This window comes from Mustela putorius, unplaced genomic scaffold (assembly GCF_011764305.1).
Source record: "Mustela putorius furo isolate JIRA1106 unplaced genomic scaffold, ASM1176430v1.1 tig00001094_pilon_pilon_pilon, whole genome shotgun sequence".
Classification (NCBI taxonomy): Eukaryota; Metazoa; Chordata; class Mammalia; order Carnivora; family Mustelidae; genus Mustela; species Mustela putorius.
The window spans coordinates 3,515,972-3,538,734 of record NW_025421566.1 but is presented as its reverse complement, the minus strand read 5'-3'; the positions used below and the strand labels follow the sequence as shown (position 1 = coordinate 3,538,734).

At 33.7% G+C, this 22,763-nt stretch overlaps 1 protein-coding gene across 1 annotated transcript; it reads left to right on the top strand.

Annotated features, from left to right (window-relative positions):
* Positions 1–9,363: 9,363 nt before the first annotated feature.
* Positions 9,364–22,259, top strand: LOC123393970 (RNA-binding motif protein, X chromosome-like). The gene is made up of 9 exons (XM_045087327.1): positions 9,364–9,422; positions 11,582–11,701; positions 12,177–12,283; positions 15,618–15,792; positions 17,166–17,318; positions 20,146–20,260; positions 21,128–21,253; positions 21,331–21,419; positions 21,900–22,259. Exons 2-9 carry the CDS (start codon positions 11,593–11,595, stop codon positions 22,199–22,201), a joined length of 1,176 nt encoding a protein of 391 aa, XP_044943262.1. The 5' UTR covers positions 9,364–9,422; positions 11,582–11,592; the 3' UTR covers positions 22,202–22,259.
* Positions 22,260–22,763: the final 504 nt, after the last annotated feature.

The window sequence follows — 22,763 nt, the reverse complement described above, 5'->3', positions numbered from 1 at the left end:
CCAGGGACTCCAGATCCATCAAGGGACCCAGACTTTAGGTCACGAGAACCCAGAACCAATTCTTGATTTCCAAGACCCAACACAGAGGAGCATAAATCCATTCCAAAGGAATCAAACTCTACTCAAAGAGTTATCTAGGGAATTAGGATACCCCAGTCCTAACACAGAACTGGAGACCAATTTCAGGCAGAACCCCCTCTCACCTAAGCAGTCCTAAACCCACTTTAAAAGCCCAACCCAGTTTGGTTCATCCAGATTCAACCTGCGATCTCAGACTCATTTCAAGGGAACATAGTTTTATCTTCACATTCTTGTTGTCCTCAAAGGACTAATTATATCTTCTATTGAGTGTGCTGCTAGTCTGACAATTGTTGATAAATGTACCTTGGAATATAATGAAACAGGACTACTATTTAAGGTTGGAAAAATATGTAAAACAAATAACTGAGCTTGAAGGGAGCCAAATGAGAAAACTCTAGTACATGAAGCCCAAAATGTCCTTAGATGCCAGCATAATGGTTAATCTAATCGATTTCCTAGTCATGGTTATTTCCTGAATCGGACCACGGAAGATGAAGGGACTTCTTTCCAAAGGTTATTTATAAGTAATATGCTGGAGCAATGAACTCTTCTAAGTTTACTTGCAATCTCTTACTCTCTTTTTCTATTTTTTAAAAGGTTTTTATTTATATAGTATTTATTTATTTGACAAAGCAGGACAGAGAATGAGAGCACAAGAAGGGAAAGCAGCAGAGGCAGAGGGAGAAGAGGGCTCCCCTCTGAGCAGGGAGCCCAATGTAATGCAGGGCTCAATCCCAGGACCCTGGGATCATGACGTGTGAAAACAGCAGAAACTTAACCATGACGTGTGAAAACAGCAGAAACTTAACCAACTGAGCCACCCAGGTGTCACCCTCTTGTTCTCTTTCTGTAAGGCTTCTTGATAACAAGGTAAGCAACAAAGTTCACATCCACAGTTAGAGGGATATCTGTACTGATTTGCAGTTATCACATGCTTTTGCAGTTTTTAAAAAATAATCCAGTGCCCAGAAAACTTAAACCACAAGTAAAAGTGATTAAAGAAAGAAAAAAAGGCAGTCTGGCTAACATGTTCACAGGAACTAATGGAATTAATGCAATAATAGATGACACTCCAGTTAGTAGAAAGATACAATGCACATGTTCACCTGCAATAAAACATCTTATTAGCAACAACCTAGGACTTCTAAGAATAATTGTCAACGTATTTGTATTTTAGAGTTCATCTGATTCCTCTAAGTGGCTGTAATCCCATCTAATTAAAGAAAGTTCTAGAGGTTTTGTTTTTAGAACACACAGTCCCAAGTAAAGGTGGGATTACACTTGGATCATCTGAGTATTTTATACATATTAGGATCATCTGAGTATATTAGAACATGAATTTTTGTTCCCCATAATAAGATTGTATCTGTATTGTATTTAAAGTATTTGCATTGACAAAGTAATGTAGTTGAAAATGCATACATTTCTGAACCAACTCTTGGTTATATTACAGTGAAAGTATACACTGCTCCTTCTAAAAAGTACTGAGATTTATAGAGGTTCCTTTCAATGTCTAGAGAGAAAATATGAAGCCCCTTTCAAGTGTCAACATAATGGGCGCCTTTAAATCTGAGACAGTTGTAGGAGATTGGGGAAAAATGGAGCTTCCCAAAAGTATATAACAGGAATCAGAAGTAGAACTTTGAGATTTTGTTCTGAGTTGTGTAAAGGAATTCCATGGATTTGGGCATCTTTGGAGGTACAGAGGAATTATGAGGGAATCTATTTTGAGCAAGAAGAGCCAGAGATAGTGCAATGTAATTATCATTACGGGAAGCTATATTTGTAATGGGAAAAATTACATGGAAAACAAAGGTAATGTTGGAGTGAAGAGAAGTGAAAAAAAAAAAAAAAACAGAAAGGAAGACAAAATGGTGAGTACTGAAAGGTAAGAGTCTTCTGGGGGGTATGGACTTGTTCTGGTACCTTGGCGAGAAGCCAAGCCCTTCTTGATGTCATCTTCTCGATTCCAACTTCTTGGGAAAGCTATTTCTTTCATGGTGGTGTATATCCTGGCCTCTCAGTTTAAGTTCCCCAGTTGGAGTAGACTTCCACTCAGAGTAACTTTTATATCTTTTCAGTTAAACATGAAAAACAATCTGAGGGATTTGAAGTGGCGGGAGGGTGCAAGGTTGGGGTACCAGATGGTGGGTATTATAGAGGGCATGGATTGCATGGAGCACTGGGTGGGGTGAAAAAATAATGAATACTGTTTTTCTGAAAATAAATAAATTGAAAAAATTAATAAAAAAAAAAGAAAGAAACATGAATCCAAAGTTGGGTCCTGAGAGTTTGGCAGCACTGTTAGCAGGATGAAGACTAAAAGGTCCTTAGCATTTTGTTCTAACACAAAACAGCAGAAACCTGAAAAAAAAAACACAAACAAACAACAAATTGGGAATTAGATAAGAAAGCACAAAACTGCCTAATATAATAATGCTCCAATGTTATAATCCATAAGTAGCTCAAAATCAAGAAGAAAAAGTCTTTTTTTAAAAGGAAGGGATAAGCAGAGCTCACAGAAATTTACTGGCCGATAAGCGTATTGATGAACAGGAAGCAAAATAGATGCATTTTAATAGGAAATTTCTGAGCTGATACTATAATGGGGTGTTAAGAAATATGTTAGTGCTTGCCCAAAAAAGGTTAAGGGATTCTGAGCAGGAGAAAAGCTTGAATATAGTTAGCCAAGACAAGTACATAGGTAAGTAATGGGAATAGGTTGTTGGTTATCACATTACCAGATGACCTAAAAGCATATGAACAAACAATTTCTAAAATATCATTAAATAAATGTGTACTCATATTGTTTTTTTTTCTTATGAGCAGTAAAGCATTTTAACAGTTTCTTTGAAATAGGATCCAAATAAGAATTGAACATTGCTATTAGTTTGTATACCTTTAAGAATCTTTTAAGGGTTAGCAAAGTCAGTGGGGTATCCACCTTCAGTTCAGGTCAGGATTCTGAGGTCCTGGGATTAAGTCCCACTGAGCAGGATGCTCAGAGAGAAGCCTGCTTCTCTCTCTTTTTCTGCCTGCAGTTATCCCTACTTGTATGCTCTCTCTCTGTTAAATAAATAAAATATTTTTAAAATAGCTTTCCCCTTCTTTTTTTTTTTTTGCTATTTTTTTAAACCAGGTTGATTACCCTATATAATTCCCTATAGTTTGAATTTTGTTTCTTGTATTTATTCATGTAGTAATTCAATATATTCCTTCTTTCTTCACAATATTTCTTCAAAATCACTAGCCAAATATATTGATTCTGCTTTATCATCTAATAAGAAAGCCATATTATCAGGTGTTCTTTTATTATTATGTAAAGTTTTTTAAAGATTTTTTTGTGTATATATTTTTTAAATTTTTATTTATTTTTAAATTTCTTATCACATTCCATAATATGTTGTTTATACACCACACCAAGAGCTCTATGCAATACGTAAATAATATCCACCACCTGGTTCCCCCAACCTCCCACGCCGCCGCCACTTCAAACCCCTCAGACTGTTTTTCAGAGTCCATAGTCTCTCATGGTTCACCTCCCCTTCTAATTTCCCCCAACTCCCTTCTCCTAACTCCCCATGTCCTCCATGCTATTTGTTATGCTCCATAAATAAGTTAAACCATATGATAATTGACTCTCCCTGCTTGTCTGATTTCACTCAGCAGAATCTCTTCCAGTCCCATCCATGTTGCTACAAAAGTTGGGGATTCATCCTTTCTGATGGAGGCATAATATTCCATAGTGTATATAGACCACATCTTCCTTATCCATTCGTCCATGGAAGGACATGTTGGTTCTTTCCACAGTTTGGTGACTGTGGCCATTGCTGCTATAAACAGATGGCCCTTCTTTTCACTACATCTGTATCTTTGGGGTAAATACCCAGGAGTGCAATTGCAGAGTCATAGGGAAGATTTTTTTATTTATTTGACAGAGAGAGAGGTTGCAAGTAGGCAGAGAGGAAAACAGAGAGAGCAGGGAAAGCAGGCTCCCCTCTGAGCAGAGAGCCAGATGTGGGGTTGGATCCCAGGACCCTGAGATTGTGACCTGAGCCAACGGCAGAGGCTTAACCCACTGGGCCACCCAGGCGCCTGTGTACATATTTTTTGATTATCACTGTTTTTATATGCACTAAGACATCTCACTTACCATATTCAATAATCCTCTTTAATATACAATATTCTCTAAACTATTCTTGATTGTTGATTTTTTTTAAATGTTGAATTTTTAAAAAACAAACTCTAAAAATTTGACCAGGGATGCAATGTACATTTGTATGAATTATTACATATTTAATATTACACATAAAACTATTATGATTAAAAACTACATGTATGCATATACTTAGACATAATGCACACACACCTACATAAAAATATATATGTAAATACATATACATGCATGTTAAATATAGATATATATATCAATTTTAATATCTTCAGAGATTTTTTCTAAAAGATTTCTTTCCTTATTTTAATATTTTTAAAAGATTTTTATTATTTATTTGACATAGCACAAGCAGAGAGAGAGGGAGAAATAGGATCCCTGCTGAGCAGGAAGCCTGATAATGGAACTTGATCCCAGGACTCGGATCATGACCTGAGCAATTGGCAGACACAAAACTGGCTGAATCACCCAGTCACTCCTCTATTTTATTTTAGAGAGAGCACAAAGAAATGATCATGAGCTCAAGTGAGTAGAGAGAAAGGGCCAAGCAGACTCCTACTAAGCAGGGAGTCCAGCACAGGGCTGGATCTTACAACCCTGAGATCATGACCAGAGCTGAAATCAAGAGTTGAAAGTTTAACTGACTCAGACACTCAGGAACCGCCCGTTGCATTTTTAATACTATTTTCACATTATTTAAGGTCCTACTGAAGGCATACTATAATACACATCTCCACATACTCAAGGCATTCTTCATGTATTTTTCAGTTTCCTTTTTCAAACAAGAAAAAATATAGTAAGAATTCAGTTTAAAAAAACAGTATTTTAATTAAATTTTAAATAAGAGGGGAACTATGCCTAACTCACTTTGCCACCTCACATTTGCCTAGGTAAATCTTTAGAATGCTTTTACAGTGATATTTCTTGGTGACAATGAGAGAAACTCCACTTAAATAAAGATAGACATTTAGGGTTCTGATTCAAAGACAAAAAAGAGACTTCAGTTCATCCTTCATTTAAAAAAATTATAATAAAAAAGAAATGGTCATTGTTATTTTCCCCCAAAATAGTGATTATTCTATATCAAAGAATTATAGGAAATTTATATGGTTTGACTATCTTATACATACTATACCTGCCTAACATTTCTATGGGCCAATTTTTTTTATTATTCATGTATGTAGAAGAAATTTGTATTCAATTTGGAAAATATCAATTCTATTTGTTGGATCTGCTGCATTTAGCCATGTGACCCTTTGAATCTACTAAACTTCAGTTCCTTTAAATCTAAAATAAAAGATTAAAACTCAGTGTCTAGGTGTATCTCCAAATATAAGACTATATAATGGCCCCCCAAAAAAGAATATTAATTTATAGTATAGTGGCAATAATCAAATGAGATAATCAAATTAAAAGTAAATGAAGACATTTCCTATAATATCAAGCAGAAAGTACTCATTATGTTTTTTTTTTATTTTCAGCATAACAGTATTCATTATTTTTGCACCACACCCAGTGCTCCATGCAATCCATGCCCTCTCTAATACCCACCACTTGGTTCCCCAAACCTCCCACCCCCGGCTGCTTCAAATCCTTCAGATTGTTTTTCAGAGTCCATAGTCTCTATGTTTTTGCTTTTATTTTACCTTTGGGCCTGCAGTATTTATTTCCATTTAGGAAATGATCCTCTTTCTAATTTATAATTTTTATTATCTTATAGTTCTTTTGTCTTATATTTGGAGGTTATGTCTGTAAAATGAATTGACATATTTAACTTTTGTCTCCTGAGTTCTACAAAAAACAAAATACTATAAAAATTGTATGTATGTTTGTTTACATTTATAAACTGTATAAATTTTTCAGACAACCTCTTCAAATTCACTATGAACTAATTATCTCAGGATTTCTATTTCTTCTTGCATAATTCTTGACAAATTATGTTTTTTAAATCTGTTATCTCATTTTCAAGTGAGTTCTATTACTAGAAGAAGGCACCAAATATTTCCTGTAATTCTTGTTAAATTTTTTCTATTGTTAATTTACTCTCTACTCCCAACTTGTGTGTCAGTGTTCTGTCATACCTTTCTATCCCTTTTTAAGGCATATTATTAGTGAAAGCATGTAATAATGATTCACTTTATGGAAAATATCCAGAGCAGCCAATTCTGTTTAAAATGCAGCTTTTTAAAAAAAATTAGTTTCAGAGGTAGATTCAGTAATCCATCAGTTACATTTAATACCCAGTGCTCATTATATCAAGTGTCCTTCTTAACACCCATCTCCCAGTTGCCCCATTCCCTCACCTACCTCCACTCCAGCAACACTTAGTTTGCTTCCTAGAGTTTAGCATTTCTTATGGTTTGCTTCCCTCTTAATTTTCATCTTATTTAGTTTTGATAGTGTTTACCAGTCCCTAAACAATGTGTGGCTTTTAGACCTCCACTTAAAAGAAAGAACCATGAGAGACTGTGGACTCTGAAAAACAACCTGAGGATTTTTGAAGGGGCGGGGGAGTTGGGAGGTTGGGGGAACCAGGTGGTGGGTATTAGAGAGGGCACGGATTGCATGGAGCACTGGCTGTGGTGCAAAAACAATGAATACTGTTACGCTGAAATAAATTTAAGAAATTAAAAAAAGAAAGGTAATTATATAATTTCTACCATTTTTTGAATTCTGTATTATGTTTCAGGTTTTGTGTTCACAGGGTGCTCAGGACATTATTTAACTTTAACTCAATAGACTTATTTGATAATACCATTATTATCTCTATTTTGCAGATTCAGTGAATTTAAAAGGTTAAGTATTTACTTAATTTCATAGAACTGCTACATTTTGAAGTTTAGATTCTTTTTGCTAACTCTGACTACTTTACAGTCTTGTGTTAATCAACAGATGCACTCTATTTTGTAGATCTTAATATTGCTGGTCAAAATTCTTCCCCCAGGTTGTCTTTTGCATTTAACGTTGCATGCTTCTGTACCTTTTCCCAGGCAAATCACATTTTATAATGTTCCCTTTTTTCTCTTCTTCTACATTATTTTTAGTAATCCCATGACTCTGCAAATGTTATCCCTGTCTAGGATATTCCTTAAGTAGTAAGTCTTAGGTTATTTTTTAAAGATTTTATTTATTTGAGATAGATAGATAGATAGATAGATAGGCAGACAGACAGACAGATAGACAGACAGACTGATTATGGGTGGGAGAAGGAGAAGGAGAGGAAGAGGGATAGGAAGGAGGAGAAGCAGACTCCCCATTGACAAGGGGGCTTGATGCACAACTTGATCAAAGGACCCTGGGATCATGATCTCAGCTGAATACAAGACACTTAACCTCTTGAGCCACACAGATGCCCCATGTCTAATAAGTTATAATTCATTCAAAACACATCTCAGTAAATTTTTAACATGCATTTATGTAGCAGTTTTCTTTAACAACAAAGTATCTGGGGACCATTAGATTTAAATCTAAAGATTTAAATCATTTAGATCATTAGATTTAAATCATAATTTTTCTAGAGATAGATCCTTGAAACTAAAAAAGGTTTAATGTTCTGTTTGTTTCCTCTCTTGCAAAATGAACATAATGCTATAGAAGTTCCCAACGTTAACTGGCTAAGACTATATATAGAGATATTTTATCTAAATAGCTGATCCTGATAATTGTTTACAAAATGATAATCACTAGTATGTTACTACTTTTTAAAAAATAACTGGAACATTATCTAATCCTTTTTGTGGCCTATAACACATTGCATAAATAACTGGAACATTATCTCATCCTTTTTGTGGCCTATAACACATTGCATTATTTCCATGTCTACTTTCCCAATGAGGTACTTTCACTGGCTAATATCTTGATTGTTCATTTGTATTAACTATCAATTGGTAGTGATTTATTATTTAATTACTCATAATATTATTTATAACATTATTAGTAAAATTCATTAATAAAATCAATTTCCCCAAGAAAGGGGACATATTAATTATACAAATTTTTTAAAAAAGTAATTGTTAATGTTTATCTGACTATGGTAAAATTAATGTATTTCTGTTAAGAATATAATACATATGGGGATATGATGTTAGAATGGTTTATGAAATTGTCACTAAAAGCAAATTTCTAAAATAATATTAGGTATGAAAATAACTTTACCTTTCACACATAACTTCACTGCTGAGTTATTTACCTGAAAAAAATACTGAAATGAGAAATTAAGATTTTAGTGCAGAATGGTACATCTAAAAATTCTCAGCACTTAAAAATTTGAGAAATATTGTAAAAATTGACAGATAATAGGTTTGTTAAAAATTATATGAAAACTAAAAATGGTAACTATAGTACCATTTTTAACTTCTAAATTCTGATGTAAGACAAATTGTCTATGCTAAATGTGTTGACAAATTCTAGAGAATTTCACAAAAATAAGTTTTAGTTATATTCTGCAGTTATTTAAATGTATTCTCTCATGTTAGGTTGCATTTTGCAAATGAACTAATTAAAAGGAATAATTTTATTATAACAAATAGTATCGGCTAATAAGTATGTTTTTCAGGAATAGTAGTATATTTTACCACATAGAATTATTTATTAAGGATTGTGTTTATTATACAAAGATTGAGGTCAGAAAAATTGAGGTCACAGGTTTGTTATTTTTCTTAATTTTTATAAGTTTTGTTCAAACACTACATATATGTACTTACTGAGGATAACAGCATTACATTTTTCAAATACGTGTATTTCAAAGATAGTGAAGCTTTGGATTAGAAAATACTGTTACTATTTTTATTCATTTCTCTATTGTATTTTCCATCACTATTACTATTATTTTTCCTTTCCAGTCTTAAAAAGTTATTAGATACCATGTGATGTTACAGATGATTAATAATAAAAATTTGGTTCCTCCTTTACCTGGATTAAAGTCACCGGAGAAAGACACATTTTGTCTTTTAATCTTTTCTCAGTGTTTTCCCTCAGGATTCTCTCGGCTCACTCTTTCACATTACCCATTTTCCTTATTCCCTACTTCCTCTGCGGTTCATCATCCAGTTACATCCGGGTTCCTTAGCGCTGTTAAATTGGTTGCGCAGTTGTTTTCGGCCGTTAGTTGAGCTAGTGGTCGCTCGGCGAAGGGTTGAAGCGGGGCGTTAGGAAAGCTGGAGGAAAAAAGGTAAGGAATTCAGGGTTTTAAGGATGAAAGAGAAATTTATACCTCTGGAATAATAGCGAATACCGATATTGTGGTTTTTATATACTTAAGTTGTGGTAACTCGTTCTTTTAATTTTTCTCTCAAGCATTTTCAGTAAACCTTAAGAGCACGTGCACAATGTAGTTGAATATATGTGTGCATAGAATATTTAGAGGAGTTAGCTGCCTTTCTTATTGGAAAGTATGTTTATGCTTTTCTTCTGCTGGGGCATGTGTTCCTGCTGCAGCAGTGGAAAGTCCGTGAAGTTCTCGGCTTTTGTTCATGAATGGTGGGGGGATGGGTTAAAAATGTATAGGTGTAATGTTTGGGATTAAATATACAATTATAGAGTACCTTATACTCAGAGAAGTTTTAATTTAATGACCTTATGTACATGTTTTGCTGTATAACTTGGCTTTTTTCTTTATATCATGGTACGTCATTGTGGGTTGTCGGACATATAGCGAGGGCGCCATTTTGATTCATGTGCATTTTCTTATATGATTTTTTAAATTAAGTTGATTTATTTATTTTCAGAAAAACAATTCATTATTTTTTGCACCACACCCAGTGCTCCATGCAATCCGTGCCCTCTATAATATCCAGCACCTGGTATCCCGACCTCCCACGGCCCGCCCCTTCAAACCCCTCAGATTGTTTTTCAGTGTCCATAGTCTCTCAATATTCACCTCCCCTTCCAATTTCCCCCAACTCCCTTCTCCTCTCTAACACCCCATGTCCTCCATGCTATTTGTTATGCTCCACACATAAGTGAAACCATATGGTAATTGACTTTCTGCTTGATTTATTTCACTCAGGGGTTTAAGAAAATTCAGTTTAATTTCACTCAGGAGTTTAAAAATACTCCTTAAGAAAAAAAAGTGCATAATCTCTGGAAGAGATTGCACTTTTTTTTTTAAGGAGTTTTCTTTATGATTCCGGTGTTAAGTGAGAAAATTGTATGCAAAATATTTAACCACTGTTTTTACAAACTTTTTTACTAGTCAGACATCAAAATATTGATTCACTACACAGGAATTCTCAAGTGTTTATCATCCATTAAAAAACTCACACAATTTTAACCAAAATTTGCTAAAGTCTTTTCTCCATATATATTCATGGCTTAAATTCCATCAATGAAGGTTTTAATTTGTGCCTTAATATTATGACTTAGCATTTTAGAAATTTTTGAATAAAGCAATTACCTATTGCTTTTGGAGAAAGCAATTACTTTGGTCACCTATTTGATAGGTGACCAAGATAAATGGAAATAGATTTGGGCAGGGGAAAACCTCTAAATAGATGTGTCATATTTATGTGCACTTAAGAAAAGTTTAAATGTTAAGTCTTAAGTGCAGAAACTCATTTGTTGTCACTTAAAAAAAAAAACCCACACTATGGATTCCTGGGTGACTCAGGCTCAATGCCTTAGGTATCTAAGTTTCAGCTCAGGTCATGATACCAGAGTCCTGGGATGGAGCCTGCTTTGGCTCCTTTTTTTTCCCACAGTGTCTGTTGCTCCCTCTCCCAGTTCCCTTGACTTGTGCTTCCTCTCTCAGGACCTCTTGTTCAAAAATAAGTCTTAAAATTATCCACACTTTAAAAAAAAAAGCCTGCATATTGCACACAAAACAAATGGAGTGGGCTTCAAAAACACAAGGTTTTTATGAACTACACAGGCATTTCCTCATTTTAAGTTTTTATTTATTTTTCAATAATCTCTAACACTGATTGTGGAGCTGGAACTCATGACTGTGACATTGAGAGTAGCATGGTGCTCTGTTGAAACAACCAGACACACCAAGTTGCACCTTTTTTTTTTAAGATTTTATTTATTTATTTGACAGAGAGAGATCACAGTACACAGAGAGGCAGGCAGAGAGAGAGAGAGGAGGAAGCAGGCTCCCTGCCGAGCAGAGAGCCTGATGTGGGACTCGATCCCAGGACCCTGAGATCACCACCGGAGCTGAAGGCAGCGGCTCAACCCACTGAGCCACCCAGGCGCCCCCAAGTTGCACTTTTAACTAAAAAACAAAACAGAGCTTATTACCATTGCTTCATTTAAATTTTACATACACTTTATAACAAAATTAGGTCTTTTGGCTTATATGTTTTGTGATGTGTTTATGTTTTAAACCAGTTAACAGCAAAATGGTGGAAGCAGATAGACCTGGGAAGCTGTTTATAGGAGGCCTCAATATTGAGACTAATGAAAAGACTCTTGAAGCAGTATTTGGGAAATATGGTCACATAGTGGAAGGTAACAAGACCAATATCTCTGTAAATGTTTAAAGTAAATTATACTAAACATATATAACTGAACAGCTAAGCTAAAATTCTTTTCTGTCTTTTTAATTTATATGAGCACTTTTCCTTAATATTTTTGTTTTATATTGGGAAAGCACTAATAGCAATAAATGAAAGTATCCACCTACCATTTACCATTGAGAAGAGCAAATAAAGTATGTATACTGTGGAGGTAGGGCTTAAAATGGGATAAAATAGACTAACTATAGAGTTCTTCAGTATTAATTTTTAGCAACTCATAATGATGTAAAATGTAAAGTTTTTAAGAGAACTAGCAAGTTTTTTTTTTTTTTTACTGTTATATCCAGGATGTCAGTTAAGTTAAAAAGAACTTAGGGAAAATCACCAAAGGGTGAATTGATAATTTTCAGAATCTTAAGAAAGCATTTTTTATGTGCATCAAGTTTAAAATTTTATATGCATTACAGTTCTTTTGATGAAGGATCGGGAAACCAAGAAGTCCAGAGGCTTTGCTTTTATTACATTTGAGAGTCCTGCTGATGCTAAGGATGCTGCCAAAGATATGAATGGGAAGGTAAAGGAGTCTCTTAAAAGTTTTCTAGCTCTATTTTTCATTGAATAGTATTTCTATGATGTTTTATTTTATTTTTCTAATTTTTAAGGTATCATAATGTGTATTCCAGAATTCTTGTCACTTTTTCTCACAAAAATACTGGAGATCATGGTTAAAAGGGCTGAAATGTACGTTAGCTTTAGCAGTATACGTTAATGCATTTCTACATTAACATTCCAGTATTTATTTTTTAAGTTCTTTTTTTATTATTATGTTAGTCACCATACATTAGGTCATTAGTTTTTGATGTAGTGTTCCAAGATTCATTGTTTGCTTATGACACCCAGATCTCCATGCAATATGTGCTCTACTTCAGCAGTTGACTCATTATTATTTTTCTCTCTTCAAATATTGAGTGCCTATATGAAAGTAAGTGTTTTGTTCAAGTAATAACCTTTTTAAGAATTGTTTTCTTTATAAAACAGAAATTAATCTTTTCTATTTGTCTTGCTAGGTTTTTATACTACAGAACACTTCTATGAATTTCAATAGATTTTTATAAACTCTTCTGTATTATTTTTGTGCAGACTGAGCAGAACCTTTACATTCATACAGACATTCAATTCTTTTGTTTTAAAGATTTTTTATTTATATATTTGGGAGAGAGAGAGAGATCACAAGTAGGCAGAGAGGCAGGCAGGGGGTGCAGAGAGCCTGATGTGGGGCTCCATCCCAGTGCCCTGAGAAAATGACCTGATGTTTAACGCACTGAGCCACTCAGGCACCCCAGCATTCAATTCTTGAGGACAAAAAATAATAATGAGTAAACTGTTGAAGTGGTAATCAAAAAAATTACTTGGTCACCTTACCTAACTTTCCTGTTTTTTATTCTGTAATCAGTATTTTTTGTAAAATTGATAAGTGATTACTATAGTGGTTGAGGGTTTATTTTGATCCGGTCTTTAATGTACTGATAAATAAAGCAGATAGTCTTATTTTCTTTCTGGATTTTAAAGTCAATAATTATGTATCTCCTATATACTTTGAAGTTTTTCAGTGATTCTGTTAAAATACTGAATACTTTATTGCACTCTACATCATTCCATTCTATAATTTTTGGATTCTTTGTTCCTTAGATTATTCTAATCTATTTTATAGCTTTATTTTTTATTTTTCGTTAAGCTGTCCCCAACATTTGTTTGGACATGTCAATACCTGGGTCAGCCTGATAAATAGCATTTTGGTCTTCAAAAACTCAAATTGAATATTTATTCTAAAATTTTATCTTTTCCTTATTTTATATCGTAGGTGTTATCTTTTTATACTCATACTATAAGTTCATTTTCTAACTATTCAGTTATTTTATTTTTTAATATTTTTATTGTGTATATTTAGTTAATTTTAAATTATTTGAAGGACTTTTTAAGTTCACATAGTGTGGAATACATCTTAGTTTTCTTGTTTTCCCTGCAGATTGGTTTCTGGTAAAAAGCAGGTTCTCATTACATACTGACTTTTTTACTTTTATATTTTATGGCTATTAGCATGCAGAATTTGGGTTTGGCTAAGGATTTTGTATTATGTATGGAGTTAAATTAGACTTACTTAGAATAATTGATGATTCCTCTGTTTTCTGGTTTTTTAAGGGCAAAGGCATGGGTTTGTATAGACATTAATTACTAAATTCTTTCATTCAGTAGATGTTTTATTGAGAACTTATGTGTTAGCTTTTGATAAAGCAACTGAGTAATGGCTATAAATCACATTAGCTATTTTCTTGCATTTGAGACTGTATAAATAAAAATAATTAGTTCCATAAAAATAATTTAAAATAAAATAATAAATAATGAGCAACTTGTTTTATATGTATAAGAATTTCATAAGAAATAAAAGGAGTAATAGAATGTACAGGGGGAGTGGACAGGACATAGTTTTAATCCATAAAGATCAAGGTTTTAGGATTTTATAAAACTGTGTTTTATAAAGTAAGCAGCCATACATAACTTTGCAGAAAATATTTTGGAGGCAGAAATAGCAAATGTATCCCTGGTGTTGGAACTGCTAGTTGTGACTATTTATTTTGGACTGTGGACCATACCTACCAGAAGCCTTGGTTTAGGATTTGAGATTCTTTTCCCAAAGTAATAAAAAATGGCCAGAAAAAAAAATGGCGAAAATGTTTTATATGGGATAATTATTACAAATTAGGTTTTTAAAAATCAAATTGGCCCGGGAGCACAATAAACCATTCTGAAATTATTAGGAGATTAAGAAATACAATATTATCTCTGGAAAATGAGAATAATGAAATACCGTATTAACAAATTGCTTTCTAGGGACATACTTAAAGCAAAGCTGAATAATAATGGAGTATGGCAAAACATTAAAACCAAATAGTGTTCTATTAAAAGCGAAGAAAGTTACAACAGTACCTAACAGCTGCAGTCATATTAGGAAATTTCCTTTTAATTTTTAACAGAACAAATACTAAAAAATAATACAGAATCTAAATCATTTTGAATAAGTAATAGTAACTTCTAATTGACAGTACACATTGATATATCCTTGGGATACTGGAAATTTAAATGATAGAAAATGCAAAAAAATGGGACCTATGTGCCTCAGTCAGTTAAGAGACTGCCTTCAGCTTAGGTCATGATCCCAGGGTTCTGGGATCAAGTTCCACATCCAGCTCCTTGCTCAGCAGAGATCCTGCTTCACCCTCTGCCTCCTCCTCTCTTTGTCTCTCATGAATAAAGAAAGTATGAAATAAGAAAAATGAAGGGAGTTATACATTAGAAAATGAATATTTTCAGGGAGCCTGGGTGGTTCAGTGGGTGAAACCTCTGTCTTAGGCTCACGTCATAATCTCAGGGTCCTGGGAGTAAGCCCCCCATCCAGCTTTCTGCTTGGCAGGGAGCCTGTACCCCCCCACCCCTGCATGCTACTCTGCCTCCTTGTGATCTCTCTCTCTCTCTGTCAAATAAAATATTTTTTAAAAAAGAAAATGTATATTTTCATGATATGTGAGAGCAATTAATTATGATACTAGATACTTGAAGGAGTCTCAATAACCAAGACACATGTATGCATACATATTAGTTATCTTAATAACCAATAAATCTATACATACACTATATACATATAATACAATAACCAACACATACATGTAGTCATTCTATACATAAGAGGATTTAATGGAAAGCAGTTATTAGTTAAATGTCTAATATTTGGCAGATGAAGGACCGGATAGTTGTTTTCTTTAGTTGAACTTGATTTTACGTTCAGTAATGAGTAGATTTGTAAAATTTGCTAAATTGGTGCAATGTCCTGATATTATACTTAATCTCTTTAGTCTTTGGATGGAAAAGCAATTAAAGTGGAGCAAGCCAACAAACCATCGTTTGAAAGTGGTGGAAGACGGAAGCCACCACCTCCTCCAAGACACAGAGGCAATCCAAGAAATGTGAGGTGTGGAAGAGGAGGAAGTGGAGGAGCAAGAGGGCGTTCCTCACGTGGAGGACACTTGGGTAATGTGTTAAAATATAAGGATGCAACCATAGGACTGGAAAACAGTAAGTGTGAATGTATGGAAATACCTTATTTGGGGAAATATCTAGGGGAAACATCTAGAGCTTCTTTATATTTACTCAGAAAAAGATTAAAAGCCACTGCTTCACAAAGACATATGTATCTTTGTTGTGTGTATTGGAGGAATAATGAATCATTGAAAATGGTATTTATAGACTTTTTAGAGAATATGTTTTTTGTCCCATTTAAGGCAATTTTGTTTTTATTCACTAAACTGATCTTGAGAATATTTTACGTATTTCTGCCACGTATAAAAATATTCCATGAGAGACTATGGACTCTGAAAAACAATATGAGGGTTTTGAAGGGGCGGAGGGTGGGAGATTGGGGGGGCTAGGTGGTGGGTATTATGGAGGGCACATATGGCATGGAGCACTGGGTGTGGTGCATAAACAATGAATTCCGTTACATTGAAAAGAAATTAATTAAAAAAAAGAATATTCAATTTTTTGCCTATGAAAATACTGAGGAATGAGAATACATCTAAACATTTTTCTGGTTAAGAAGGTGAAATGATTCTTGATTATTTAATATGCATTTTTGGATTTTATTTATTTCTTTATTTGACAGACAGATCACAAGTAGGCAGAAAGGCAATCAGAGAGAGAGGGGAAGCAGGCTCCCTGCCGAGCAGAGGGTCCGATGTGGGACTAGATCCCAGCACCCTGAGATCATAACCTGAGCTGAAGGTGGAGGCTTAACCCACAGAGCCACCGAGGCACCCCTTAATATGCATTCCTAATATACCAGTAAAATTGAACATAACAAAATTTTTATTGGCTATTATTTAAGTGCATTATAAGAGTTTTATATTAACTTACTCTTTTAGATAAAGAATTTTGATGCATCTTTCCTTTTAGATTTCAAATATGTTGCTTTATTGTGAATATAAAATGCTTCTAGTTGACATTTTCTAGGTTTTCCAAACTTTCACAATACGTCTTTGATCTGTATCATGTAAGAAAACACTGTTAATTATGAATACTGAAGGCCTTACTTAGTTTTGTTTAGTAAAAATTTTCAAACAATGATTGAAACTTAATTGGAGGGGAGAGGAACCATGACTCACCCTAACCCTAAGGTTAACCCTAACCCTAATAAACAAACTGAGGATTTTAGAGGGGAGGGGAGTGGGGAATGGGTGAGACTGATGGTGGGTATTAGGAAGGGTGTGTATTGCATGGAGCACTGGGTGTTATACATAAACAATGAATTTTGGCACACTATGTCAAAAACTAATGATATATGGTGAATAACAACACAGTAAAAATGTTGATTGTACTTTCACTAAAAATATTTTATTTAAACACAGATGATGGAGAATATTCTCTTAACCTCCACATGAGTTCTTCCAGGGGACCCTTTCCAGTTAAAAGAGGTCCATCTTCCAGAAGCGGAGGTCCTCCTCCTAAAAGATCTGCTCCTTCTGCTCCCGGGCGTAGCAATAGAGGGATTGGAGGAAGAGGTAAATATTGTGAATTACCAAGACAGTAGTTTATTATGAATGAAAATCAGTTATTTTTAGGAAGGTGATTTCAAGAAGCAAAATGGAAAGAAAGTATATGGTCATATTTATTGATCACTATTTATTTTGGTTATGATCTAATTTTTTAGTTTTTAATTTTAGATGCATTAGGTGATTAAGAAACAGTGTTAGGACACTAAGTTTTGTATTAAATTAAATCCACATTTGCTTTAGAATGCCTCTTCATATTTTTAAAATTTCCTGCTAAAATGCTTTTGTCACTAGGTTCCTTATATTGCATGATTTCCAGATCAAGATTTTCTTGAAAATTAAAATGTCCTGTGAGAGAGCCTTTTGATGTGTAGCATAGTTGGATTGTGTATTTTGATCATCTGGTTTCTGTTAGTTATTAACTAGTTATAAATAATAAATGCAACTTGCCATATTTTTTCCTTTCTCTATTTGGACCATGATGGTGCTTTACTAAAAAGATTCTGTTTTAAATGCAGATGCTGGTGGATACACAATCTGAGCATGAATTCTTTGAAAGTGTGCCAGTGATGTCCTAATCTAAGTTATTAGAAAGTTCAATTTTAAATTCCTCATTATGTGCAAGTATTGTTTTTTTTTTGTGAAAATACTAAGAAATGGATAAAAAGATTAGTTGCTTCCAAGAATCCTCTTCTTGGAAAGGAAATACCTAGTATTAAGGATTACATGATAAATAAATAAAAAACATTTTGTTATTTAGACCATCAGAGATCACTATGGGGTTTGATGGTTACTTAAAAAATAAGCCTTGATAGACTTAAAACATTTAAATAATCGACATATAAACTTTAAATAATTATTTAAGTTGGAGGAAATCATAGAAGTACACTTAGTTATGAAGCTATTATCATATAGTTAAGACATATTTGAAGATACAAGTTCATCACTAAGGTTGATGAAGAGATGTTTTAAACCGTAAGGTAACTGTCCTTAGGAAATTTGAAATCACTTGAGAGAATTTAAAGCAGGCAAGAGATAAGTAGAATAAAATATAAGAACAGATAATTTTAAGAAGGAGGGGTAAGATCTTGGATTAAACAGAGTAGGAATCAAGAGGGTAAAGAATGTCTTAGTATAGAAATAGACAATATATTTTCAAATATAGAGAATGTAAAAAGTTCAGTTATTTTAATTTGTCATTGCTGTATCTATCTCTTAGGGTAGAAGTTGTCATTATCAGATTTACCTTTCATATGTAGAAGATAAGTGAAACTAAGTATAATTTGCCGTTGTCTTAAATACAGAAGAAGCCTATACATTTCCTATGAAAGAATTAAAATAAAGGAGGGCTGAATTATAGGAACCAAGAATAATAATTCACCTGTGAAGATAATATTTATGGGATAAAATTTCATATTTAGGATACACTGCTTTCCAAATAAGCTCTTAAATAATAATGCTAAAACAGCACTAGGCATCAACATTGCCATCATTACAAAGACCAAGCTATTAGCCATTTGGTATGATAAATTAGAAAATATATGTAAAGAATTTGGCATCTAGTGCCCCAAGGAAAGGTAGTACTGTTGGTGCAAGTGGGATGAATTGAAATTAGTACTTTTTTTTAATCTGAAAAAAGATACATACATATTTCAGTTAGTAAACAACTTGCAGGTTTTACATGTTTTCTTTGTGCTGTTAATATTCATGAACAATTGGTAGGAAAAGAAAAAGAAGAAAAAGAAAATATCTTTGAGCTGGAGCAGCTTTAATGACTGAATTATGTGAATTTTTTGTTTAAGCTTTTGAGAAACACTGACCACAAAGGAACAGTGGACTACAGAAAGCTATGGGAAATACTGAGGTGATAAGGAATATTTAGGAATTAAAGAGAAAAACAGCATTGTAAATGTGCAGAGAGGTATAGAATGCAGGGTATATCACATATACAGAGTATTAGAAGTTTTGCAGTTGGGGCAGTAAATAGAAGATAATGGAGGGGTGCCTGGGTGGCGCAATGGTTTAAGCACTGCCTTCGGCTCAGGTCATAATCTCAGGGTCCTGGGATTGAGCCCTGCATCAGGCTTTCTGCTCGACAGTGAGCCTGCTTCCCCCTCTCTCTGCCTGCCTATGATGTCTTTCTGTCAAATAAATAAATAAAATCTTTAAAAAATTTAAAAAGGATTATTTAAAAGAGGAAATAATGGAGATACTTGATGAAAGCCAGAAAAGGCATAATTTGTTTCATGTAGTGGAGAGACAGTTTTAAGAAAAACAAGGATTTGTAGTAGAAACATATTTGAAATAATTAAAGTGACTACAGAGAAGACAGTAAAGGAAAGTGATGAATAATGGGATAATTACTTAATACCTTAATGTGACTCATAAATCCCTTTGCTTTGACAATAAGCAAGTATGCTTGGCAGTGTCAGTATGTATACGTGGGTAAACAAGAAAGCACATGGTGGGGAATCTCGAAATCTTAAAAAAAGATTATGAAATGACTAAGGTAAATAGGAAAATAGTTTGACACTTAATTGTAATAGCTTAATAAATACTATGATCTTTGAGGAGCAATTGAAACATATCAGCTAATATGCTGATTTTTTTTTTTTTTTACCTTCTGATGGTAATTTAAAGATTGCACAAGATGGACAGAGAAGGAGAAGATACCAGAAGATGAGACATTCAGAAATATGTAAAAAGCAGGCAAAAAAAAATCATAAATAGTATCTTAAGGGAGAAACCTTTAAAAATTGTGGAAAGAAATCTGTTTTGAATTTTTCTTTTTTATAAAAGTTACTGAGATACTTATTTAAGAATTTTTAAATTAAAGGTCCACAAACACGTGGAAGAGAAAATTATAGAGATCCTTCACGCAAAGAGCCAGTCTCTTCCCGGAGAGATGACTACATTTCACCAAGAGATGATGGTTACAATACCAAAGATAGGTAAATGAAAATAAAGTATATAAACTGTTAAGTCATAGTAGATCTTTTTTTGTTTTGAAGCGGAATTCACTAACTAGATATTTTAAAGTTAATAACTCAGTAATACTTAGTACATTTACAATGTTAAGCAGTTACCATCTTTATGTAGTTCTAAAACATTTTTACCATCCCCAGATAACACTTAATGTTACCCCCACCTGATTCCAGGGCCTAACAAACACCTCTCTTCTGTCTCTGGATTTCCCTATTCTGCATAGATTATTCAAATGCAGTCAAAACATTGTAACATTTTGTGTCGGACTTCTTTGGCACAATTGTTTTTTCAAGAAACATGCATGTTATAGCATGAATCCTTATTATGGATTTTTTATGGGTTTTTATATTCCATTGTATATGCAATTACCACATATTTGCACCATTGTACAGTTGGAAGCATTAATCTACAAATATCTGAATACTGTTTTCAGTTCTTTGGGGCATATATTTAGGTGTGGAGTTTTGGGGTCCTATTGTTATTATGTAATATTTTAAGGAACCACCAGCCTTTCCCACAGGGACTGCGCTATTTTACATTTTTACTATCAATATACAGATTCTAACTTCTTTACATTACTAATATTTAATATTTTCTTTTTTAAAAAATCCAACGTATTAGGTGTAGTAAAGAAGTAACTGGTTTGTGTTTTGATTTGTATTTACCTAATGACTGAGTGAGCCTCTTTTGATGTACTTGTCCATTTGTTTATCTTCATTAGAGAAAAGTTTATTCAAGTCTGCCAAATGTTTTGTCTTTTTATTGTCAGTTATTTTATGTATATTCTGGATATAAGAAATTACATTTTAAAAATTTGCTGCTTTATTTTTAAGTTATTCGAGCAGAGATTATCCAAGTTCCCGAGACACCAAGGATTATGCTCCACCAACCAGAGACTATGCTTACCGTTACTATGGCCATTCAAGTTCTCGGGATGAACATTACTCTAGAGGATATAGGTACTATGAAAATTTAAATTTTTATCAAATAGCTGCTTGCAGTTCTTGTTGCATGAATGCCTTTTATTTTACTTTAGTGATCGTGATGGCTGTGGTGGTGGTCGTGATAGAGATTACTCTGAACATTCAAGTGGAGGCTCTTATAGAGAGTCATATGATAGTTATGGTAAGAGTCCAATTGTTACTGAATATTCATGAAATTAGATTCAGCAGACTAGATTGTTGGGCATATATTGTGACTTTTAATTTCACAGGCAGAACTACAGCATGGCCTTTTATTAGCTTGAAGATTCTTGAATTACTTTTTTATTGTCCATAACAGGTTCCTTTTGAGGGTAAATTGATAGTCTCATCAAAAACTTTTGTCATTTTTAAAGCATGATAAAAATATGAACGTCAGAATTTCAACCCCCTTTTAGAAGCTGTGACAGAACATTTACCATTTAACCTAAAACATGCTACATTTTCATTTCCTTTTAAAATAAAAAAAAAATCTCATTAGTGCAGCATATTATCTTTTCACCAGAGGCAGATGAAAACATAATTCTTCCAAATATTTAGTACTTAAACTATGATCATGGGTGTAATGATGCCACAAAAATTGTAGTGTAGTAAGTATTTTACTTTATCATTGACCTTACTACAGGTAGCTCCCGTGGTGCACCATCAGCACGTGGGCCCCCTCTGAGTTATGGTGGAAGCAGTCGCTATGATGATTATAGCAGCACACGTGATGGATATGGTGGAGGTCGGGAAAGTTACTCAAGCAGCCGGAGTGATCTCTATATAAGTCGTGAGCGTGGTGGCAGACAAGAACGAGGGTTTCCACCTTCTATGGATAGGGTGTACCCTTCTCCTCGTGAATCGTATGGTAGCTCAAGTTGTGGGGCTTCCAGAGGAGGTCGTGGGGGGAACCGATCTGAAAGAGGAGGCCGTAGTAGATACTAAAAATAAGTTCTCTACCAATTTAAGGGAAAAATTAAAGAGAAAACTTAACTGCAACCTTTTTTTTTTCTGTTATTCTAGTACTAATAAAAGAAAAGTGTTACTTAAATGAGAAAGGCATACATTAACTTGCCTTCCATGAATTTTTGGATAAGATGTATAAGATGAAAAAGAAGTATTCAAAGTAATTTCACAATTGTTAATGTTAATTGATGAAAACTAGATAAGCTGTTTGAATGTAATGTTTGCATTGTTAAAATTTTTAGAATAAAAAATGCCATGAAATGTTATTTCTTGTCTGAATTTATTACTGACTTAAAGTAAGGGCAAAAGAAAAAAATAGGAAAACAAATTTTTATGGAAGGTGAAATACACTGTTTGCCTAAAATGTCTTTTACTGACACAAGTAACATACTGAAAAGCAGTATGTTACTTCTCCACAGCAAGGGGAACCTATTTTCTACTTGGGCATACTAAGCCAATTGTGTGTTCTTTTTTGTTAACATAGGTGTGTAAAAGATTTGCTACATCTCCAAAAAGGCTACAAAAGAGTGTGTTTGCCTCA

Excerpts from the sequence above, each read along its gene's own strand:
- LOC123393970 (XM_045087327.1), top strand. The coding sequence starts at position 11,593 with ATGGTGGAAGCAGATAGACCTGGGAAGCTGTTTATAGGAGGCCTCAAT. Across the intron at positions 11,702-12,176 it reads ATATGGTCACATAGTGGAAG|TTCTTTTGATGAAGGATCGG; the intron begins GTAACAAGACCA and ends TATGCATTACAG. Across the intron at positions 21,254-21,330 it reads CATTACTCTAGAGGATATAG|TGATCGTGATGGCTGTGGTG; the intron begins GTACTATGAAAA and ends ATTTTACTTTAG.